This window comes from Lagopus muta, chromosome 2 (assembly GCF_023343835.1).
Source record: "Lagopus muta isolate bLagMut1 chromosome 2, bLagMut1 primary, whole genome shotgun sequence".
Classification (NCBI taxonomy): Eukaryota; Metazoa; Chordata; class Aves; order Galliformes; family Phasianidae; genus Lagopus; species Lagopus muta.
Window position 1 is genome coordinate 90,145,723 of NC_064434.1, and position 18,992 is coordinate 90,164,714.

At 42.1% G+C, this 18,992-nt stretch overlaps 1 protein-coding gene and 1 long non-coding RNA gene across 15 annotated transcripts in view; one reads left to right on the plus strand and one right to left on the minus strand.

Moving 5' to 3' along the window:
* ESRRG (estrogen related receptor gamma) overlaps nucleotides 1–18,992 on the minus strand; it is a 382,131-nt gene that overhangs the window by 146,083 nt on the left and 217,056 nt on the right. The window contains exon 1 of one of the 13 annotated variants that reach the window (XM_048937113.1): nucleotides 6,341–6,485. The exons of the other annotated variants lie outside the window; for them this stretch is intronic. Within the exon in view, the coding sequence (XP_048793070.1) occupies nucleotides 6,341–6,396 (56 nt within the window). The 5' untranslated portion in view covers nucleotides 6,397–6,485. Of the gene's footprint in view, nucleotides 1–6,340; nucleotides 6,486–18,992 lie in introns of those variants that run through there. 13 annotated transcript variants of the gene reach the window in all.
* On the plus strand, nucleotides 6,566–13,427 carry LOC125689660 (uncharacterized). Of its 2 annotated transcripts, none has more exons than XR_007375386.1 (4): nucleotides 6,566–6,639; nucleotides 6,931–7,040; nucleotides 7,132–7,226; nucleotides 7,518–13,427. It is a non-coding gene; the product is annotated as an uncharacterized LOC125689660 (long non-coding RNA). The 2 variants fall into 2 exon arrangements; XR_007375385.1 differs by lacking the exon at nucleotides 6,566–6,639 and adding an exon at nucleotides 6,706–6,780 and having other exon boundaries at nucleotides 7,518–13,426.

The following is an 18,992-nucleotide window of genomic DNA, read 5'->3' on the forward strand; positions in this document are numbered from 1 at the left end:
GAACAAGCCAGCACTACATTTTAGATGTTCTCATTACGCCTGCCAGTGTCTCTACATCTGCAGGCTCTTAAGGGGGCTAAGAGAGGATTTTTAACATCTAGCTGACTTTTGTCTTTTGGGGAGAAAGCCCATTAAAAAATAATAATAATAATTGTATCTTTACTTTAAAAAAAAAAAAAAAAAATGACAAAAGAAAGCTGAACTTCTGTTTGTTTGGGTTTTTCTGAGGCCACTCAAAACGAGCTACAGGAACTCCACATCTTCTCATTCTAACTTGCCAGAGCCATCAATCTCTGATCACACCTATTAGAATCTCTCCACAGCCAACATTACATTTTGCGACAGCTTGACCAGTTGTTTAAGGAGAGGGTGTGTGATGGAGCAAAGCTAAATCGACACATCTGTGATACTTCTGACACCCCTCAGCATGGCTAATATTAATTTGTTTTCTTTGGCTAGGTAAGTGCTGCCAAAACACATTACATATGGTATGTAGTTCCAATCAAAACGATGAAAAGGAGAAGCGCAGGGTTTTTTTTTCCACTTAGAGCAGCATGAAAAGATACAGAAGAGTAAGAGACATCCCTGCTAACTTACAGAGTAATAACCTGGAAAACCACAAACCGTTTTGTGTCAGAGTTTGCTTTCAGAACAGAGCCCTTTAGCAGAGTCTGTCTCCCCAGGTAAGGCCTGCAGCACAAATCTGCAAAGATATTTTACTCAGGGGAAGGGAATATAATTTCCAAGACACGATAAGAGGATGTATTTAGACTATTCTCAACTGCATAGAAGTAATGCGTCATATTTCAGTAGGTTATCATATGAATAAACTGCCCAATTCTGGACAAAGACGCTGTAAGTGGTTTGATTAGACTGAGATAAAGGACCCCCTGGTTAAATACACCCCGATATAGCAACATACTGCAGAGTATTGAGAGCTTTTACCAGTTTCATGCGCAGCGACACACGTTAGTATCATGAAAGACATGAGATTTACATTTCCAATATCATTTTCTCTTTTACCTTGCATGTCACTTTGATCCAAATAGAAAAAAAAATCCCCCCAAAGTTCATACAGACTCAGAATGGGGACTCGCAACCAGAATTAAATTCAGCGATAAACACAAACAGCATAAACTTGCCTCGTCTTCTATAGGAGTACCTGTATCACCCGTTTCACTAGGATATTAACAGCTGAGCTTTTTCTTAGCAATACTGGGAAACCGAAGCACAAAAAGGAATTCTATTTCCAATTTAAAGTAGGAAATGGTGCTCAGATTAAAAAGCTATGCTGCCTAAACTGGGAAGATAAATTTGTAATGAGACAAAATACCTCTTTAACATAAACCTGCGGTATTAAGGAACAGCCAGGAGAAAAGCCTTTCTCTGAAAGAAATACAAATTAATTGAAAAACATTACAAACATTGTGTAAACAAGCCCAAGAGATTTAAAGCTTCTGTAACATAACAAATACATAAATTGTTTTACAGGACATCTGTGTCAAAAGGCAGTGGCCTGCTGTATCCATCCAAAAATCACACTCCAAAGTGCAAAGGCAAAGCAGAATCTTTTAAAAATAATGAAGTACTATTATTTGAAATAGCAATATGTAATTCAGTTTAATATTTTTTCTTTAACATTTAAAAAAAAAATAATTTCTGGATAAGCAAATTGTAACAAAAAAAAAAAAAAAGAGGGAAAGGGAGATATAAGATCTACTAAGTAGTAACTATCATTAAAATTGAAAGTGTATTTTACATTTTTGTCTGAGGACAATACGATACATATTAACAACCACACATGGGAAGCTTTTCCACCTCTCCAAAAAATAATCGTATCCATGAGGTGAAAACATAACCGTGTGTCCAAGGAAACATGGAGCTGAAAAAACAGTTCTCTGATGGAGAGTGAGCCAAAAGTTTAGGAATGTGAATAAATATCAGTCACATACATTACTTGAAAGAGGATTTTTTTTTTTTTTCCAACTAAAAACACAGCTTATTTCATAGCAAAACTGTGAGTACAAATAAATGAAATACTAGATTACATGGAGAATCTGATAGAAAATCAGGTGCAAACTCTTTATCTGCAATGCTCTTTTATCAGGCCGGCTCACTTCTCATTAACAAGAAAAAAATAACACAAAAAAGCAGCAATTTTTGACAAGCAGATACATAGGGAACTTGAGATAGCTCTTCATATATTAACTGGATACGTGTCTGTGTGGATAAACACAACAATACATGTACACTGCACACACTGCATTAAGGAATATGCTGTTTACCTGGGTGCATAGCTATACATGTATTTGAACTAAAATCCGCCGTGCACAGACAGAGGATTTCCACATAAATAAGAGGTGAATATACATGTAACAAAAATGCAGCTATACATGCTTCTACAGCCATGACTGTGTGCACACAGTTACCTGAGTCAAGCCTAAAAGTAAAAGAAGGAACATAAAATGTGAAAGAACACATAATAAGTGGAATGTCAAAGCTGCAGAGACTGTTGGTGTCATCCCTGCGCTATCAAACATACATATGAGTATGATTGGAGACAGAGAGGCTAAATATTTCACTGTCAGAGCATGTCGAGAAACGCAATTCATTTCTCTCTCATGTGCTTTAGGACAATGACAATTTAATACAAGGCCAGTGGATGTAAAAGAGATAAAAACTGAACAAACTGGCCCAGCATAATCACACATTTCCTCTAGAGAGCCTGGCAGCACGATGCTCATATGCACTTGTAATGGATCAACATTTTATTGTTTCTCCCCTGAATGAATTTGCTATGAAGAAGGATTCGGAGCAAAGCTTATCTTATAGGCAGAGGTTACTTTAAGCTTCAGTGGGAGAAAGAGTTCTTCCCAGTATTTTTCCTATTTATTCTATGCACTCACGCTAAGCAAAAAATAATTGAGATACTTCTTGGAAGGTTCAATTAAGTATCTTCATTCCAACTCACACTTCCAAAGGGGTGCAAGTAACCTCCCTGCAGGTCAAGGGTCAGTCTTCTAGAGATATTCCACAAATTAATAATTTCATTGCTTATGAATAATCCAGACTTTTGTTTTGCATTTTTATATCCTAATTTCCCTCTGTAACATACAGAAATAACTGTATGGACTGACAGATCTGTGAGTACAGATATATCATACTTTTCAGCTACTCTAACCAAAGTAGGTTTCAAGTATTGTTCAATATTATCATAGACAAGTTACCTTCTGTATTTGATGAATAGCACTGTGTATTTGAAATTAATTGCAAAAGTAGGGTTGGCTAATGAGGCAGCCCTTATCTTTTCTCAGCAGTGCAAGCACAAGTATTTTTCTGCTGGCTCAATATTTTCTAAATGCCCAAAGTGCTATTAACTAAGTTGAAATCTGATTAAAATAGGAACATTGAAATATTCGCAATAGTTAAGGCAGCTCCAAAATAATAATATTTTTTTTAAAGCTGGAAAAATTCTTATCTCTCTTCTTATCATTAAGTATGTGTTTTGAAAAGTAATAATTAAACAAATTGCTCCCTACAGATTCTCCCAGTTGTTGTGCTTCCCATTAGCGTCTCTGGAAACAGTTTGTTAAGACAACAGTTATTCTGTATTATAGAACTGTGGGGATGGTGGCCTCGTATCCAGCCTCTATCTAGAGTGAAATTTGTATGAGATGGTGAAGCTTAAGGACTGTGAGGAAAAGAGCAGCGTGCCTCAGGAGAAAAAAAAAAAAGAAAAAAAAAAAAAGGGGAAAAAAAAAGGTACAGAAAAAAATGATCAGCTATTCAAGAGAATTAATGGATATCCACAAGGGCTTTGCTAATAACATGGGTTAATTACTGCTGCAACGCACCAGGCTCAGTAAATAAAAGAGCACAACTATAAACACACTGAAATGAGCAACCAGCACTAAAAGAGGGGCAAGCCCCAGCAAATGCGAAGCTGTCAGGCGGGCATTTCAGCACAATCCCCTTCTACTTTGCACAGGATTTAAAAACTTGCCGGCAGTCTATCAAAACCGAAAAGCCAAAGAGCTGTAACCGGAACCAGAAGCGGCAGAATGGCACGGGGCCTGCTGGCTGCCCACAGGCAGGAGCTGCTCCCTTGCCCACACTGGGCTGCCTGCACCCAGCTGCCTGGCTGTGCTGTGCACCAAGGCCCAAGCACGTCCAACTTCAGGGCTTTATGTCTTAATAGCAACTTGATCTGCTCGCTCGGAGAGAAATGCAGCGGGTTAAAGATCTGCACTGCCCAGAGGGACTGTGGAGTGGAAGCAAGCACCGCTTCCCACTTCGTAATAAGACTTCTTCACCCTTGCTCCCTTTTTAAAATGAAAGGTACTCTCGGATAAATCGTCTGGGAATGAGAAGCTAAGCCAAAGTACCCAAAAGAGCAGCCAAACTGATAGCAACTCTTACATTTCACACATGCAGTCGCACACACACACACACAGATGAATATTTACATGCTAACACCCATGAGTGTGCGCACAGCCACACAAAACACAGACACAGACCACTATCACATGCAGGTATTCACTACACAAGCCGCCTACCTCCGCTTGTGTTATTTTTGTTGTTGTTGTTGTTGTTTTTTTTAAGTGCTACATCTGCTCTGCACAGCCTTCATTTCTTCTCGCCTGTGCATTCTACCTGCTGCTGGACAAAACAAAAATCTCTGCTCGCTATGAGCTGGGTGTGTTTGACGTCTGAACACCGGCGCACAGCAAAGTGCTGAGGTTCCACCTCACACCGTGAGCCACAAAGGGCAATGTACACAGTGCATGGAAGCTCTCTGGAGTTACAAATCTCCTCCGTTTCCTATGTTTGGCATACAGAGATGGCATCTGAATTTATTAAGCTGGTCCATGCTTCCCCCCCACACACCATTTTTTAAAGTGTTTCAATTGCCTTCCCCTCTCCCAGAAGCTCTGACAACTGTTAAAACAGTCAGTAAAATTAAGCCTGCTCTATAATCCTTCAGTCAACGTTACATTTTAATCAGAGGGTGAAGGAGATTTCAGGTTCCGAACGCACAGATTCATTTACAATGATTAAACTGACACATATGTCAAAACGAGCAGATACATTTATCGCGCCCGTTAGCTTATTAACTATTAGTAATTATTAGTGTTATTGTTATTGCTGAAAAAGCAGAAAGCCAGGGCTGCAGCTGGCTGGGAGTTACGGCATTCTTCAGCACACTGCCTTGAAATCAAAGCATACCTAGTGATGGTCAGGCAGATGTCTGCCCGTTCCCAGAGCGTTCTGGCAATTTTTAGCTCCAATCCTCTCTGCCCTCACCCATGCAAGAGAACCGCAGGAACTACTGTATTTATTTTCCTTACGCCCCTCGCTCACGAGTGCACGTGACGATATGGAAGTCAATATAAGTCAATTCACAATCACTACGAATATGAATAACGTGCAAAACTCCGGGGCTGAGGGCTTATTAGTGAGGACGGAAGGAGGAACGCGCTGAGCGGCGCTGCTCTGCGCCCACCGCTCGGGGAGGCACCGGGAGGCCGTTCCGAAGACTTTTAATTGAGCCAAAGAGGAGGAAAAAAAAAAAACAAAAAAACAAAAACAAACAAACAAAAAAAAAGCACAACAACCCAACGAGTTGGAATCTTGCACCGGAGCCAAAAGGACATGTGCCCCGATTTCATTTCAATGCATCTCCTCTAAGAGGCTTATCTGAACTAATCATTCAAATTAGCTGTAAGAAGGTAAATTCAAGAAAGCTCCTTTGGAGTGGGGAAAAAAAGCTCTACAAAAAAAAAAAAAAAAAAAAAAAAAAAAAAAAAAAGCAGAAGAAAAAAGAAAGGAAAAAGAAAAAAAGAAAAAAGAAAAAAGAAAAAAAAAAAAAAAAAAAAAAAGCCTTCTGGCCTTTTTGTGCATTCATTCCGAAGAGCTCTGCCCGGCTTCATAAGAGCTGCGGGCACCGCGCCGTGACGTTACCGAAGCTGTCCCCGGAGCACCCGCGGAGCGCGGACCCTCCGCCGCTCCCCCGCGCGCCCAGGGCTGCCCCGCTCCCCCTCACTCTCCTCCGGCGCTACGACGGGAGGAGGCTCGGCCCCCCGGCCCCACGCGCAGCGCCCCGCTGACAGCCCCCGCGGTGCGCTCCAGGCTAACCCGGCAAGTTGCCGAGCCGGCCGCGAGCAGCCCCGAGGCGCGGGTCCGGCCGGGCCGGGCGCAGCGGCTCCTCGCAACTCCTTCCCTCCTTCCCTCCCGCCGGCCCCGCGCGCACCTGTCGGGCTGCGGGCGGCCACCGCCGCGCGGCGCCCCGCGACGGCCGCGGCGCCGCGAGGAGGCGGTGGGGGCGGGGAGCGGTACCTACTCTTCCTCGTAGTGCAGGGAGAGCGGCTCCGGCAGGCAAAGTTCTACCGAATCCATGTGCGCCCGGCGACCATTCTTCGCGCGCGCGCGCGCCCGCGGGAAGGCAAAGTTTCCGTGGCCCGGCGCCGCGCGCTTGGCACGAGGGCTCGGCGGGCGGCGCGGCGGCGGCAGGCGCGGCCAGCGGGGACCAAAAGCTCGCCCGCGCGCCTAATCAAGGACTTAAAGCCCCGCTCCGGGCTCATGAATATGAAGCGGCGCTTTACATATGCGGTCCCCCCGGGCCGGGGGCGCGGCGGATTGGTGAGACGTCGGCCAATCGGGAGGCGGCGGGGCGGCGCGCGGGCCGCGCGGCAGGTAGAGGGGTGGGGCGGGGGGAGCGGCCTGAGGCGGCGGCCGCTGGGGCAGCGCCCGCAGACATGTCGGCGGCCCCTGGGCGGAGAGGTACGGAGCCGGGGGTGGGGGGAGGAAGCAGCGGGTACGGGGACAGCCCAACTTTTTGAGCGGCTGGGGGCCGGGAGGAGGACAGGAGCGGGCTCTGCGTATTAATATTCCGTATCTGTTGATCTAAATCCATATACTTGTTTATGAAAGTGGAGAAAGCAACTCATTCCGTACGCGTTAAGGGAGCGTTTACCTGGCAAAACCGGCGCTCAGCTCCATTTCTGACCTGCGCGGCCGCATCGGGCAGCGCGCGCAGACAGGTACGTGCGTTCTCCTGCAGCTCAGCACAACGCCTCGTGTTTAACGTGCACCCACGTGCAAATATTTAGGTGCTGACGTGTAAATATTTAGCTTTAGCTAACAGAAAGAAGAGCTCCAGAACCGATCAATTTCTTCCCCAGCTGCGCAGGGAGCGGCGAGGGGACTGCCTGCTTCATTTTAACAAGGTAAGACCACACTGCAGCAGTTCGGCACCGTTATACCTCGCGGTGTGCGCAGACCTTGGAAGCGTTCCCTACGCGCTGGGTTTCTGTCTAGCCCGTTCTGCCCGATGGGAAGGGCACAGCGAGCAGAGCCCTGCTGCGTGCCCGCAGAGCGCCCAGCCCCGCCGCTGCAAAGTGCTGCTGGGAGCCAGCCTGCCTCGGCAGTAAGGAAGGGGCCCTCGCCCAACCTGCTCCGAGCAAATAACCGTGCTCAACTTGGAAACGTACAGATAAATGTTATTTTTCCTTTCTCAGCTCAACCGCTTAGGAAAATCTTTTATTTACGACTGCAGCCCTACGTGATGCAAACGGCAATCTTTGAGATCAAAACATACCGGTGCAGACCCTCAGAAAGCCTTAATTCCATTCACCAATGGGAACAAAAATGCCCTCGCACAGCATTTCACCAAATGAACGTGGCTGCAGAAGCCAAGTCTGAAATACGTAAGTTCAACAGATGTGTTTGTATGTGCTCACAGCAGAGAGGTGCCGGCATTCTGTGCCTAACCTTATGTAAAGGCTGGGCCTGTGGTATAAATGCATGCGAGCTTTGGAATTGGAGCCTGCATAACAGAACTGCAGCTCTGACTACCGTATAAAAGCAGGTAGTAAAAGCTTAATTACCAGTAGCATTATGCTGTCTATATTGTTAAATGTGAACTCTATAATTAAGATGTAAATTCACGTGTGAGCAGTGAATTACAGAGCTCTGAAATGTAGAGGAAAATCCAACCACGCTGTAGAAACATCAGACTTAAATAAATAAATAAAAATGAAAATCAGTTTTTATTAAATTTTAGAATGAGGCATTTAATCATGTCACAGTATTAGGATGTTCTCTGAGGAACAATTGGATAAATGTGGGTTTTGGAATCGAATCAAAACTGAAATAAGACATGTTTATTCTATCTATCGGCACCTCTGTAGTATACAAAACCAAAATACAGTTCCTATAAATTGATTTTCATGTGCCCTTTGGCAAACTATGAAAATAGAATTGTATTGTCCATTTATAGATTCATATTCAAAAATGCTATTTTTCAATTTTATACTAAAATACTTCCAAATCATTTCATGCATATCTGCTTTCTTACTTTAAGTGACCTATACCCAGTCTGTATAGATAGGTTATTTCATCAAGCCGCTTCTACGTATTAAGTTCTCTAGAATATATCCTCCTTCATAAGACAACTGATCCATTTAGAAATGTACCAAAGCACAGGTCAGCTTTAATTTCTACTTTTGTTCATTATTTCTTAAGACAGTGCTTTTGTATTCAGGTGCTGAAACATGATGTCTCTTTACTTCTGCCACGGAAACCCTCCTTTCCCATAGTATTCCCATAGGTTCTGCCACCTCATTGACTTGTTCCACCCATACCGTATACCATCAGATATCTTTTTCCTCTCTCTCCATTTGCCATCGCTATGTTTCTCTCACCCATCTCTCATCCAAGCAAGTGTCTCTCTTCCCTGCCAGTGCTGCTGCTCAGGCAACCAGAAATACAGTGCTATAGTTTGCACGCTGATAAACAAAGCAGTTGGCTTCTTCCCTGGGACTGAAAATGCCACCTCCACCAGACCAGGGCCTGGAATTCCAACTGTATTCTCGAACTTGGATTTCAGTTATCCATCAGTTTAGAAAAAGAAGATAAGAAATATTACTGCAGGCAAATAAGCTGGGTGTAAGCATAGCTTCACTTTCCCAAGCTTCTCTGTAGAAACAAATAAAATAGTTCTAGGAAAAAAAGAGGGGGGGGGGGAGGGGGGGGAAGCTCCTACAATTTAATTAAATTTTATCGGGGATGTAGAATAAGAGCATGCATGGAAACGTCCATCTGCACTAACTTATCAAAACGAACAGTGTAAAATCTTACCACAAGGAGTCTATACAAAACAGTGGTAATGGAATCAGAGAGGGGAAGGAAAAAAACATCCTGGATGTGTGCACCAGTCAAGGAGCATTACTGATCAGCATCTGTGTTTCCATCTCTGTGTGCCTATGTAATTTGTCTTACATATATTCCATGTTTAAGTATCTTCACATTTATATACTACAGACATTTCTAGCCACATTCTTACAACACAACTAGCTCAAGGCAACTGAAGAAGTATAATTCAGTGGCACATCACAGAAACTGCACAGTGAGTTGTGTCAAATGTGTATTTAGCAAAAGGCAAAGCTCAAGTCAACTGGCAGGGAGCAAGAATGTAAAATACATTTTATTAGCTGCAGAGAATTAATTTGAAAACAAGTACATCATTTACTTATCATAACATGTTGGGAATTGGACTCTCTGATCTCCGGAGATCCCTTTTTACCCTACAATTCTGTGATTCTGCAAAATTTTGCCATACATTATGGTACCTTGTTCAAAGCATAACTGGAGAATATCAGTAAGTTTGAAATAAACATTGAGTAATCATCAAATATGTGGTTCTCTCTTTATTCAAAATCCTAAGTAAAGAAATACAACTCCAATGTTCTGTGCTCTGGAGCAAAGGCAGAACAATATTGTCACTGTCCACTGGTCTTACGACACTTTGGCCTTGTGTGCTTATGGCTGGAAGGCACTTGGTGCATCCTTGGGTGTGCTGCTCACAAATGAAAAAAACCTAACGCTTTTAAACAGAAGTTCAAAATCCCGCTCACCTGTTTGTATGTGGTTGGACAAACTACAGCCAGCTATTCCTTTAAAGCTACCTACTTCAGTCTGTATTTAGGACTAATTAATTACTCCTTGTTTTGATCTTAGGTAGAAAAAGCACAAGTAACACTATCCCAGAGTGCTCTTTAAAACTTTTCTGCAGTTCATTCACAAATATACAGAGCAAGGCATGCAGATTTTGCTCTCTCTATTCCAGAGTCTGTGTGAAGTAACACAGCAATTGTCTTTCTATGTTACTAAACTGCTTTTGGTTCCTCTAGTCTCAAAAAAAAAAAAGATCTCAGTATTTTCTCCTCATTTGATTTTCAAGGGCATGGGTATTTAAATGACTGCCTTCACTGGTACGGAATAGAAACAGAATAGAAAACAGTTCACACCACTGTAAATGAAAATTATTCTCTTGATAAAGCATCTTTTCCAAAGCCTCTGACAAAACGAAAGGGGAAAAAAATAGAAAAAGGAAGCTGCACATGCTTGTCACCTACCAAAAAACAATGACTCCCTAAAGATAATTCAGGTACACACTTCAATATGGATATCTCACTATTAACCCAAGCTCTTTTTTTAGTGTAAGTTTCTTCAGAGAAGCTGAAGTGCATTACTGTCTCAGACAGCCAAGGATAAGATGACTGAGGGAATTCAGTTGCTCTGTTTAATTAATACAGGATTATTTCACTTTCATTTTGTGGAGCTAATAATATGACTGGTGGAATGTCAGTAAAAATTAAATCATAAACTAGTGCAGTACCAAAGGGAAAACTTACTTTAGTTATGGATTATTCCCAGCAGAAATCTTGAAAATCTTATACATATTTACACTGATAAAATACCACATGTACTTCATGGGATACTGCGAGCTCTCTACAATCCTTATAGCATGTATTTACAGAGCAGGAGTTAACATTTTGAGATTATACATTAATAAATGAGTTGCAGTTATATTGTTTCTTGAATGTTAAGCACCACATACTAAGCACAGGAACACGTTCAAGGTCAATGTCCTATTTTAGACCTTTTCAGCAGCTGTGATATTATGATAATCATACTTAAAATATTCCTATAGAAAGAGTAAATTAGTCCTTTTCACTAGCAGGATTATTATGATAAATAACAAATCTGAAAGAGGACAAATTCAGATCTCTTATTTTTCAATGTGATAACCTGTCATCTCTTCCTGCGATGGCTTATCTGTTGAGAAATAAAATAAATCCACATTCTTCTCATAGGTGAGAAGGCCTCACCTATGTAAAAATATCTCTCTTGAAGTACTTTTCCTTTCTGTAAGAACCAAAACACTCCAATTGGCATCCCATCCTATCGCCTGTACTGCAGCGAAATGTAATATCCCATAAATCCAGAAGGGAAAGAGGAAAACAGCACCAGCAGCTATTCCTAAGCAAGATTAGGAGTTTAACTCCATCTAACTGGGGATGAGATGTGTCCCTCAGTGGGTCTTTTCCCACTTCCCCATCAGCCTCCCACCTGACTGAAAGCTCAAGGTGCTGAACACAGAAAAGAAGACGACAGAGTGTAAATATTTCCGCAGTGAAAACCCAATAGTCTTTACTAAGAGCTGACATGAATTGCTTGTTACACCGGCCCCAGGATATCACAGCTTGAAGCGAGAGCACACATACACAGAGCCACCAACCATTCTCAAACCTTCTGCGCTGTGTATTTGTGCCTGTGCATCCAGAGGAGGCTCCTATGACATCTGACTTGGAGCCTGTACACCTGCTGTACACAATGCATTATCTCCAGCTTGCCTTTTTTTTCCACCTGACTGTCCCAGCCCATCTTCCATCACTCTTCTTTCTTTCTTTTTCTCTCCCTACTCTCCCTCCACTCCCTTCTCTCTGGCATTTTTATTATTAATGTTAGTGCTATTATTACTGTCCAAGCATAAGCTGATCCACAGGGGACCCTGTGTAATTTAACCCCTCAAGCACTAAATTCCTTCACATGTGCCAAAGACACAGGTTTGTTGTTGCCTCCAGCAATATCCCAGGAAGACGAGTGATGGCGGTGTCATATCATCACACAGCGACTTAATCTGTTGCGACACCCAGGGAACAGGTAACTGAAGAGATTTACAGAACATGCTCTCTGACTGAATACAAAATGTTATCCCCTTTCCCAACAAACTCACGTCACATGCAACAAAGTGAAAAATTTTGCCCTCCTATGGCTCATCGTTTTCATGACTGCTTTATCCAATCCCACCACCCTATGAGTCACCCCACCGTACATCTTCTAGCTATACAACAATTTTTTTCATGTTTTTGTTCTCTCTCCTTTGTTCTTCTTAGGTTCTCTGATTAACAAACAGCCGGATCATGTTGAACTGCCACGTAGCATAGCTTCAGAAATCTTTTATCCATACACTAGATGACTGCAACCATCACTTACATCAGGGTTATCTTTTTGCGCTGTCTTTATGTTGTCTGACATCTAATGTATGCTTTTTAAAACAACAGATTAAAGGCATTCCACTTTTTAAAGGAATGCTAAGTTACAGACAGTTTAGTTACAATAACCATTGACAAGCAGGAGGGCATCTACATCAAGTACTGAGAATCAAAAATCTAATCTGCGCGTCCATCATGAACTTTCCACACGGGCATCCATGTGGATAACTTTTTGTTATCCACAGACGTTAAGAAAACTCAGTGTAACGTAGAAGTGCACGGCTGTTCTCTCCAGGATCAGGATGAGATCCTTTATGTTCTAACATTTCACTGACCTGGGAAGCAAGAATTTGCTGCAGAATTAATCCTGAACTGCAGCAGACAAATGAGAATAATGAAAATGAAAACTAACTCAGAATAACCTTACTGTGCTGGTAAGTCAGAGCTTTCACCATGGGAAATTATCATTTCTGAAATAGCTAGAAGGAACTGGTGACAAAGGCTGAGTTCACCTGCTCAACAGTAAACAAAATATCCCTCCATAAGGTGCTAGCTACTTGTATCTCTAGACACCTCCAATCTAATGCAGGTAGGGGCTTTGGTACCGAAGGCAACTGAAACCTATCCCAGTGGAAATATCTAATTTTTCCTTCTGTAAACACAGCTTCTTATGAAGTAATGTATCAGCTGACTGTCCCCTTAACATATTAAGCTTTGCATAGAGGCACGTTCAGGCTCCATGTCAAAGGATTTCTCGGATGAAGAAATATGTCTATAAACCAAGTACGAGAAGGGGTTAAGCACATCTTGTGCTTTTCCCCACCATGAATATGAAGAGATGACTTAAATGTCTGCATGGCCATACAGCTCCCAGACAGGTCTGCAGCTCCTATAGAAAGGGGGAATTCACCACCAATTGCTCTTCTCCCAAGTCCTACAGCTCCATCCAACTGAACATCAAAGCTCTGATTTTTAGTACAATACATCAGAATCACTAATTAAAAAAGGTGTTTGTTGTGATTATTACAATTAATTTATATATTTTTTACGGTACTATTACAATTGAGACAATATAATCCTAATGTCACCCTTCTGCAGCTGAAGCCTTCTCTTACCACCTAAGTTTCTTTCCTAGAGCAGTCTCATTCCTATTGACCAGTCAGTTAGTCCTATCCAATTACTCAATCTCCAATCGATAGATTTAGTTGTGCGTAATGGTTAAGGTGTAAACATTATGCACACACTCATCCAGCTTACTTCATGTTCCTGCAGATTTGGGTTTACATTCTAAACTCCTCAGTGAGAAAAATGCAGAAATAAGGTCTTCCTATTAGCTTTTTTTTTTCTATCTCCAGTTCAGCCCCTATTTCAGGTGTTACATTTCTAGAAATTAACCCATTTATGATAGAAATTTCTGTCTTTCACAGACGAAAAGGAAAAGTGAAAACTGTAATCATTTAAATGTGCTGAATAAAGCAGTAAGACCGCTGTGTGACGTTCAAGCAGATCCAGTCAGTATTTTCCTGCAGAACTACGTACTCAAGGTGTGAATTGATCCAGAAAGTACAGCCTTAAGATTTACTGCGCCTCTGACACTTCTATCACAAAGCATTTGGTTCAATTACTGTAGCGGCATGTGTGCGTGACTATACCTATACATATACACAGACAAACATATTGCATCCTAGGCTTGTAGTTATCTACGTGTATTTATCCTTACTCAAAAAAGTATGTAGTTAAAAGGGAAGTTGAACCAATGTACATATGCAGGTGAATGGCTCCATCTTTCATTTAGTTCAGAGCTTCTTTATTAATTTTGTCCCCCCCAAAGCTCACAATTCTGTGTGAGAGAACTGATCTGCAGGCACACCAAGTTACAGGATGCCACGCTCTTTGTGGTGTCTCCTTTGGGAGCTGGGCTGTACAGCCCTTTCTCAGCCGAACGCTTCACAACCACATCCCCCCTGCCTTAATAAAACACTGCACAACAGCTTCCTCACTACTTGGTTCAGAGACTACATCCATTTTTGTGCATCTCGAAAACAGATCTGATACCAGTGCTGTAACACAATATCTCTGCTGACCAGATAACCCAGAAGAATACAGTTACAACTTATCTGAACAGAGTTCAAATAATACTCACCAATGAAACACCAGTTCCTCGGGAACTCCCTGGCTGTTACCTGCCTTGAACCAGGGCAGGGCTGTGTTCAAAACAGCTGAAGTTTGTACACATGAGAACGGTGGCACAGAGATGCTACAATAAGAAAATCTAAAGCAGTTTCTGCCTGCAACTATCACCCATGTGGCCTTTATGAGGGAGGTGAGAATTTCTTAACTACCAGGAGGGTAACAAAGGCTTAAAAAAAGCAGAAGGTCTTGTAGAAATAAAATATACAGAAAAGGGAAAGTTGCAATACAGTTATCCTACTGACCTTTTCACTCCAAGTCCAGATTATCTGCTCCTGGGGTATTAACATAAACTGTTCCAGCCTTATTAAAGGCTGTATCTATATTCTTTAGTGCTGTTTGCATTCGGTACGCATATTTTCAGAACGCTAACGGGCTTTGTTCAATAATGAACTTGGCAGCAGAGCAGGAATCGGTTCTCTTTCAATGTTACTTTCTAAATAAATTATCTAAACCTGATTGAGTTAGATCCGTGGATCATGCTTTGGAAGATGCAACTCGGAGTTTCTGAATAAAGTGAAGCACTTAAGCAAATCAGACTGTTATTCTTCATCCATCGAGAAGCCTGAGATTTAAGATGAAAGAGCAGGGCTGCCTTTCTCTCTCCCTTGCTGTGAGGTTCCTTCATTTTCCCTGTTTCCCCAGTAGATTTACTTGTAAATCTGGCGACAGCCACATCTGAAGTCCTGAGCTCTGACTCCTGACCTCGGTTATGTTAGCCCTTCCCTGCAGAAGAACTACCCCTTGGATCACTGACTTGCTATTATTCTATGGTTAATAGACCTGACCTGTGCAATATTTTTTATCTGGCTACAGTCCTATCTCTAAATTCTCTATTTTGAATGAATACCGATTTTGTGACATGAAGTCTGCTATATAATGAAATGCAAACAATGAAAGGGCTAAATCAGTTTACAACAAATCTATTTGTCAAACAGTGTGGAGATGCTCCCAATTTAGTCCAGGCGGTTCATGCAGCTCTTGATAAGGGAGTTAAAACCAAGCCGTTCCGCCGCATGAAAATAAAAGCATCGGCAAAAGAGAAGCATTTTCTTTTGGAGAATCTTCCCTGTAACCTGTAGCTAACGATAAAAAATAAAATAAAATAAAATAAAGCCCCCCGGATTCTGCAGGAATTTTCTCACAGCCGGGAGCACTGTTACAGTAGGTAACAGAAAACGCATCCCCAGCGCAGTCCCCTTATGTCACATTTGCATTTCTATTCAGCTACATCGCCTGACAATGAAGCAAATGGGTCTGCCTTATCTGTACAATTCTGGACAACAGAGATTTCTGAGCCATACAAAGGAACGAGCTTAACATTCAGCACTCAACACTTCTCCGCGCACCCCCTCCCAGGCCCTGGGGGGAATGCAGGCACATAAACACCTGTCCACACCAAAAACTGGAGCTGTCACACGCTGCCGGAAAAGGAAGTGGTTAAAATCAGAAATAAATAAATAAGAACCCATCGAGACTTTTGAGACGCTCGCCCTGCCGCAAAGAGGGAAGCAGCCCCAAGCAGCCAGATATTAGGGCTTTATTTGGAGCGCACCAGCAAAGTGAAGGAGTGTCCCTGGAATGTGAAAGTAGATGATATCTCGGCGAGCAGTTGTTACCCCTGCTGTCCCTGTTAGGCTGGTATTTAATAGACAAATGAAAGCTGGAGACCTTTTTATCAGGAAAATTTCATATCACCCTACTTTTCATTAGGAAACCTTTAGGAGCTAGCCGGGCTAACTCCAACCATTTCATCTCAGTGCAAGGAAATTTCAGGCTAATTCCTTCAAAATTAATATTGTCTCATCTGCAACTTAGAAGTGACACAAAAACTGCACAAGCTGAAGCCTGCAGATCAAACTTGTGTTATGACAAGACTTAAGCCAGTTATAATACAGGTTAGGGCTTTAAGCAGCAGAGAAAAAAAACGACAATGACACCATTCTGCAGACACTCGCACATTATAAAGGCTGGCTTTCCCAACCTACTGTAGGCAACCTGCTTTAGCTGGGGGTTGGACTTGCTGATCTCTAGAGGTCCCTTCTAAGCCCTACAATTCTGTGATTCTGTGTTATATCTGTACATGCTGTGCCTGACGTCTTGGACCTCTCTTACCAGTTCTCCATGTAACAAAATCCACTTTGTGTGCACAATGTGGAGTTCAAGAAACACCATGTTGGAGGGAGCCATCCACACCTTTATTTTCATGTGCAGAAAGAGAGTTTTAATTTAGGGCAACAAACACATAGAGCAGTGAGGGAGGATGTCTTTCTTTTTGTCCTGCATCGTATATCCTAAAGCACAATATACATTTTGCATAGCATACTGAATTTTACATTGCTAGCTTATACTTTAATTGTCCTGAACTTCCAGGTAAGGTTATTCTTTGCTGTTGAACAAATGCTGAATTTCTCCCCAGAGGTGGTTGCAACGAGTACTGATTCTCTATCTTTTCCTCACTCACACAGTTTTGAAGATTTACAGGCACGAATATCATCATGTTAACATAAAATGATATTATTATTGCCAAAAACAAGGCAGTTAGCACGGAGGCAGTGAGGAATGCAGAATGCTTGCTTAGATTCAAAGGCAGCGCAAAGCTCCTAGAGCAGTCAGTTGTTTTTAATTCTACCACCGATGGCCCAAAAGCTGCTGCCTGCTGCACGATTTGGAGCGAGAGATTAGGGCATGTTCTGCCTCCTTGAGAGCAAGTGAGAGACCAGCCAACTTTTATTACCCTTAGCACTGAAAATGGCTTTATTGCTGAGGATGAATGAAACTACCAATTGCCCTGGTATCATACCTCCTAAAGCACTACAGATCCTTCAAATGCTGTCAAGGTGACAGATCGCTTTTATCCTCGACTGTGCAAGCACATGGCTAGAGCAAACTTCATGGAAGGCGTGTGTACATGGTACAGTGCAGAACAAATATTTAGTCCTTAAATTTGCTGTGATAAAAAGGGAACCTACAATAAAATTAAATAATTGATACTAACCTATCAGCATTTAAAAACATTTTTCTAAACTATTAGAAATGAGATAGCACATACTACTACGCTGCTGTAACTACTTGTGTCTGTTAATTTATCAAAAAATAACTATTACAGATGGAAGAGAGATAACTGGATAATTAAGAAGAAAAGTAACCACGGGAAACATTTTCCATAGATTGATTCAAGGTCTGCTTGAACCTCAAGTCAGGTCATCTAAAAGGCTTACGCAGCTACCCAAAAGAAAACAGCTTCTTTCTTCTGCCCTGTGAGGATGGAAGTTGTAGGCCACATTTTGCTGATTGCATTACCACATCTTGAAGATACTTATCAAGAAGGCTTCTACACGCCTGCCCCTTCTGGAACAGAGCAAGCAACAGAGCTGACCCAGAAGAATTAGATGAGAAATTCAACTAATTAATGAGCCCTGCAGGCGGAATATCATTTCTTCTGCTCTTTGGGGCATATGCAAGGTCAGGTTTCTTTTTCAGCATCAGGTCAGATTCGCTCATCTGTCAACATATACAGGATTTTTAAGAGGAGTAGTGGCCACACATTTACCTTACCTTTATGTCATAAAATTAAATTGTCCCCACTATCAAGACAAACAATGTAGCGTGTTTTGTCTGATGCCCACTGAAAGGGAAAAATTCTTTAGGCCAATTCAGCTTTATCAGAGTTCTTTAACATTACCTCGCTTCTCTGTGGACAGCAGTTTGAAATAATGAAAGCAACATTTTCCATTTATGAAAATATTCTGGAATGCAACTAAAAACATCTTGGAATGCATCTCAGCTCCCTCATCGTGCTCTGCTGTCTTTCCTATGTTTGTTTTTCTGAGCATCTCATGGCACAATTTTCTTCCATCTGCCAGGGAAGTTTCCCAAGAAGTAAACCAACTTCCAGATATGAGTAATCTGAATAGAAAATACATTCAGATAGAATTCAGAATGATTATCATCTCACCTCATCTGTTTCTTGAGCAGTATGTGCACTGTTACTATCCAATGGCCTTGCTGCTAATAAACTTGTCCCACCTCCCATCTGCTCCTCTTGCTGGCCTCCTGCCACTTCAGCCTCAGTCCTTTCCTGTCTTCAAGATGTCATTCAACTTCACTTGCTCTCCTACCCATTTGTTTCCCTTTCCAAGTGAGATCAAGCATATATCTTTCTGTGTGTCTCTCTCCAGCCTTTAGCTTCTGCTCCATCTTTTTAGTAAGTGTCTATGTTTCTGCTCCATTTATCATAGTTGGCAGTATGCACTATGCAGGTGTCAAGGAAACCAAGAGAGAGTTCACTATTCATGATATTGTCTCTTCAGCCTTCTTGTGGCTTGCCACTGAGTGTCAGGTCCTTAACATTAAGCTATATGTTGAGAAGAATGTCTATCAGTTAGAGACAAATTGCTTTAAGCCAATACAAGGACACATAAAGAAGCAAGGCTGCTTTAAAATTAGCCTTTTTCAGTCTCT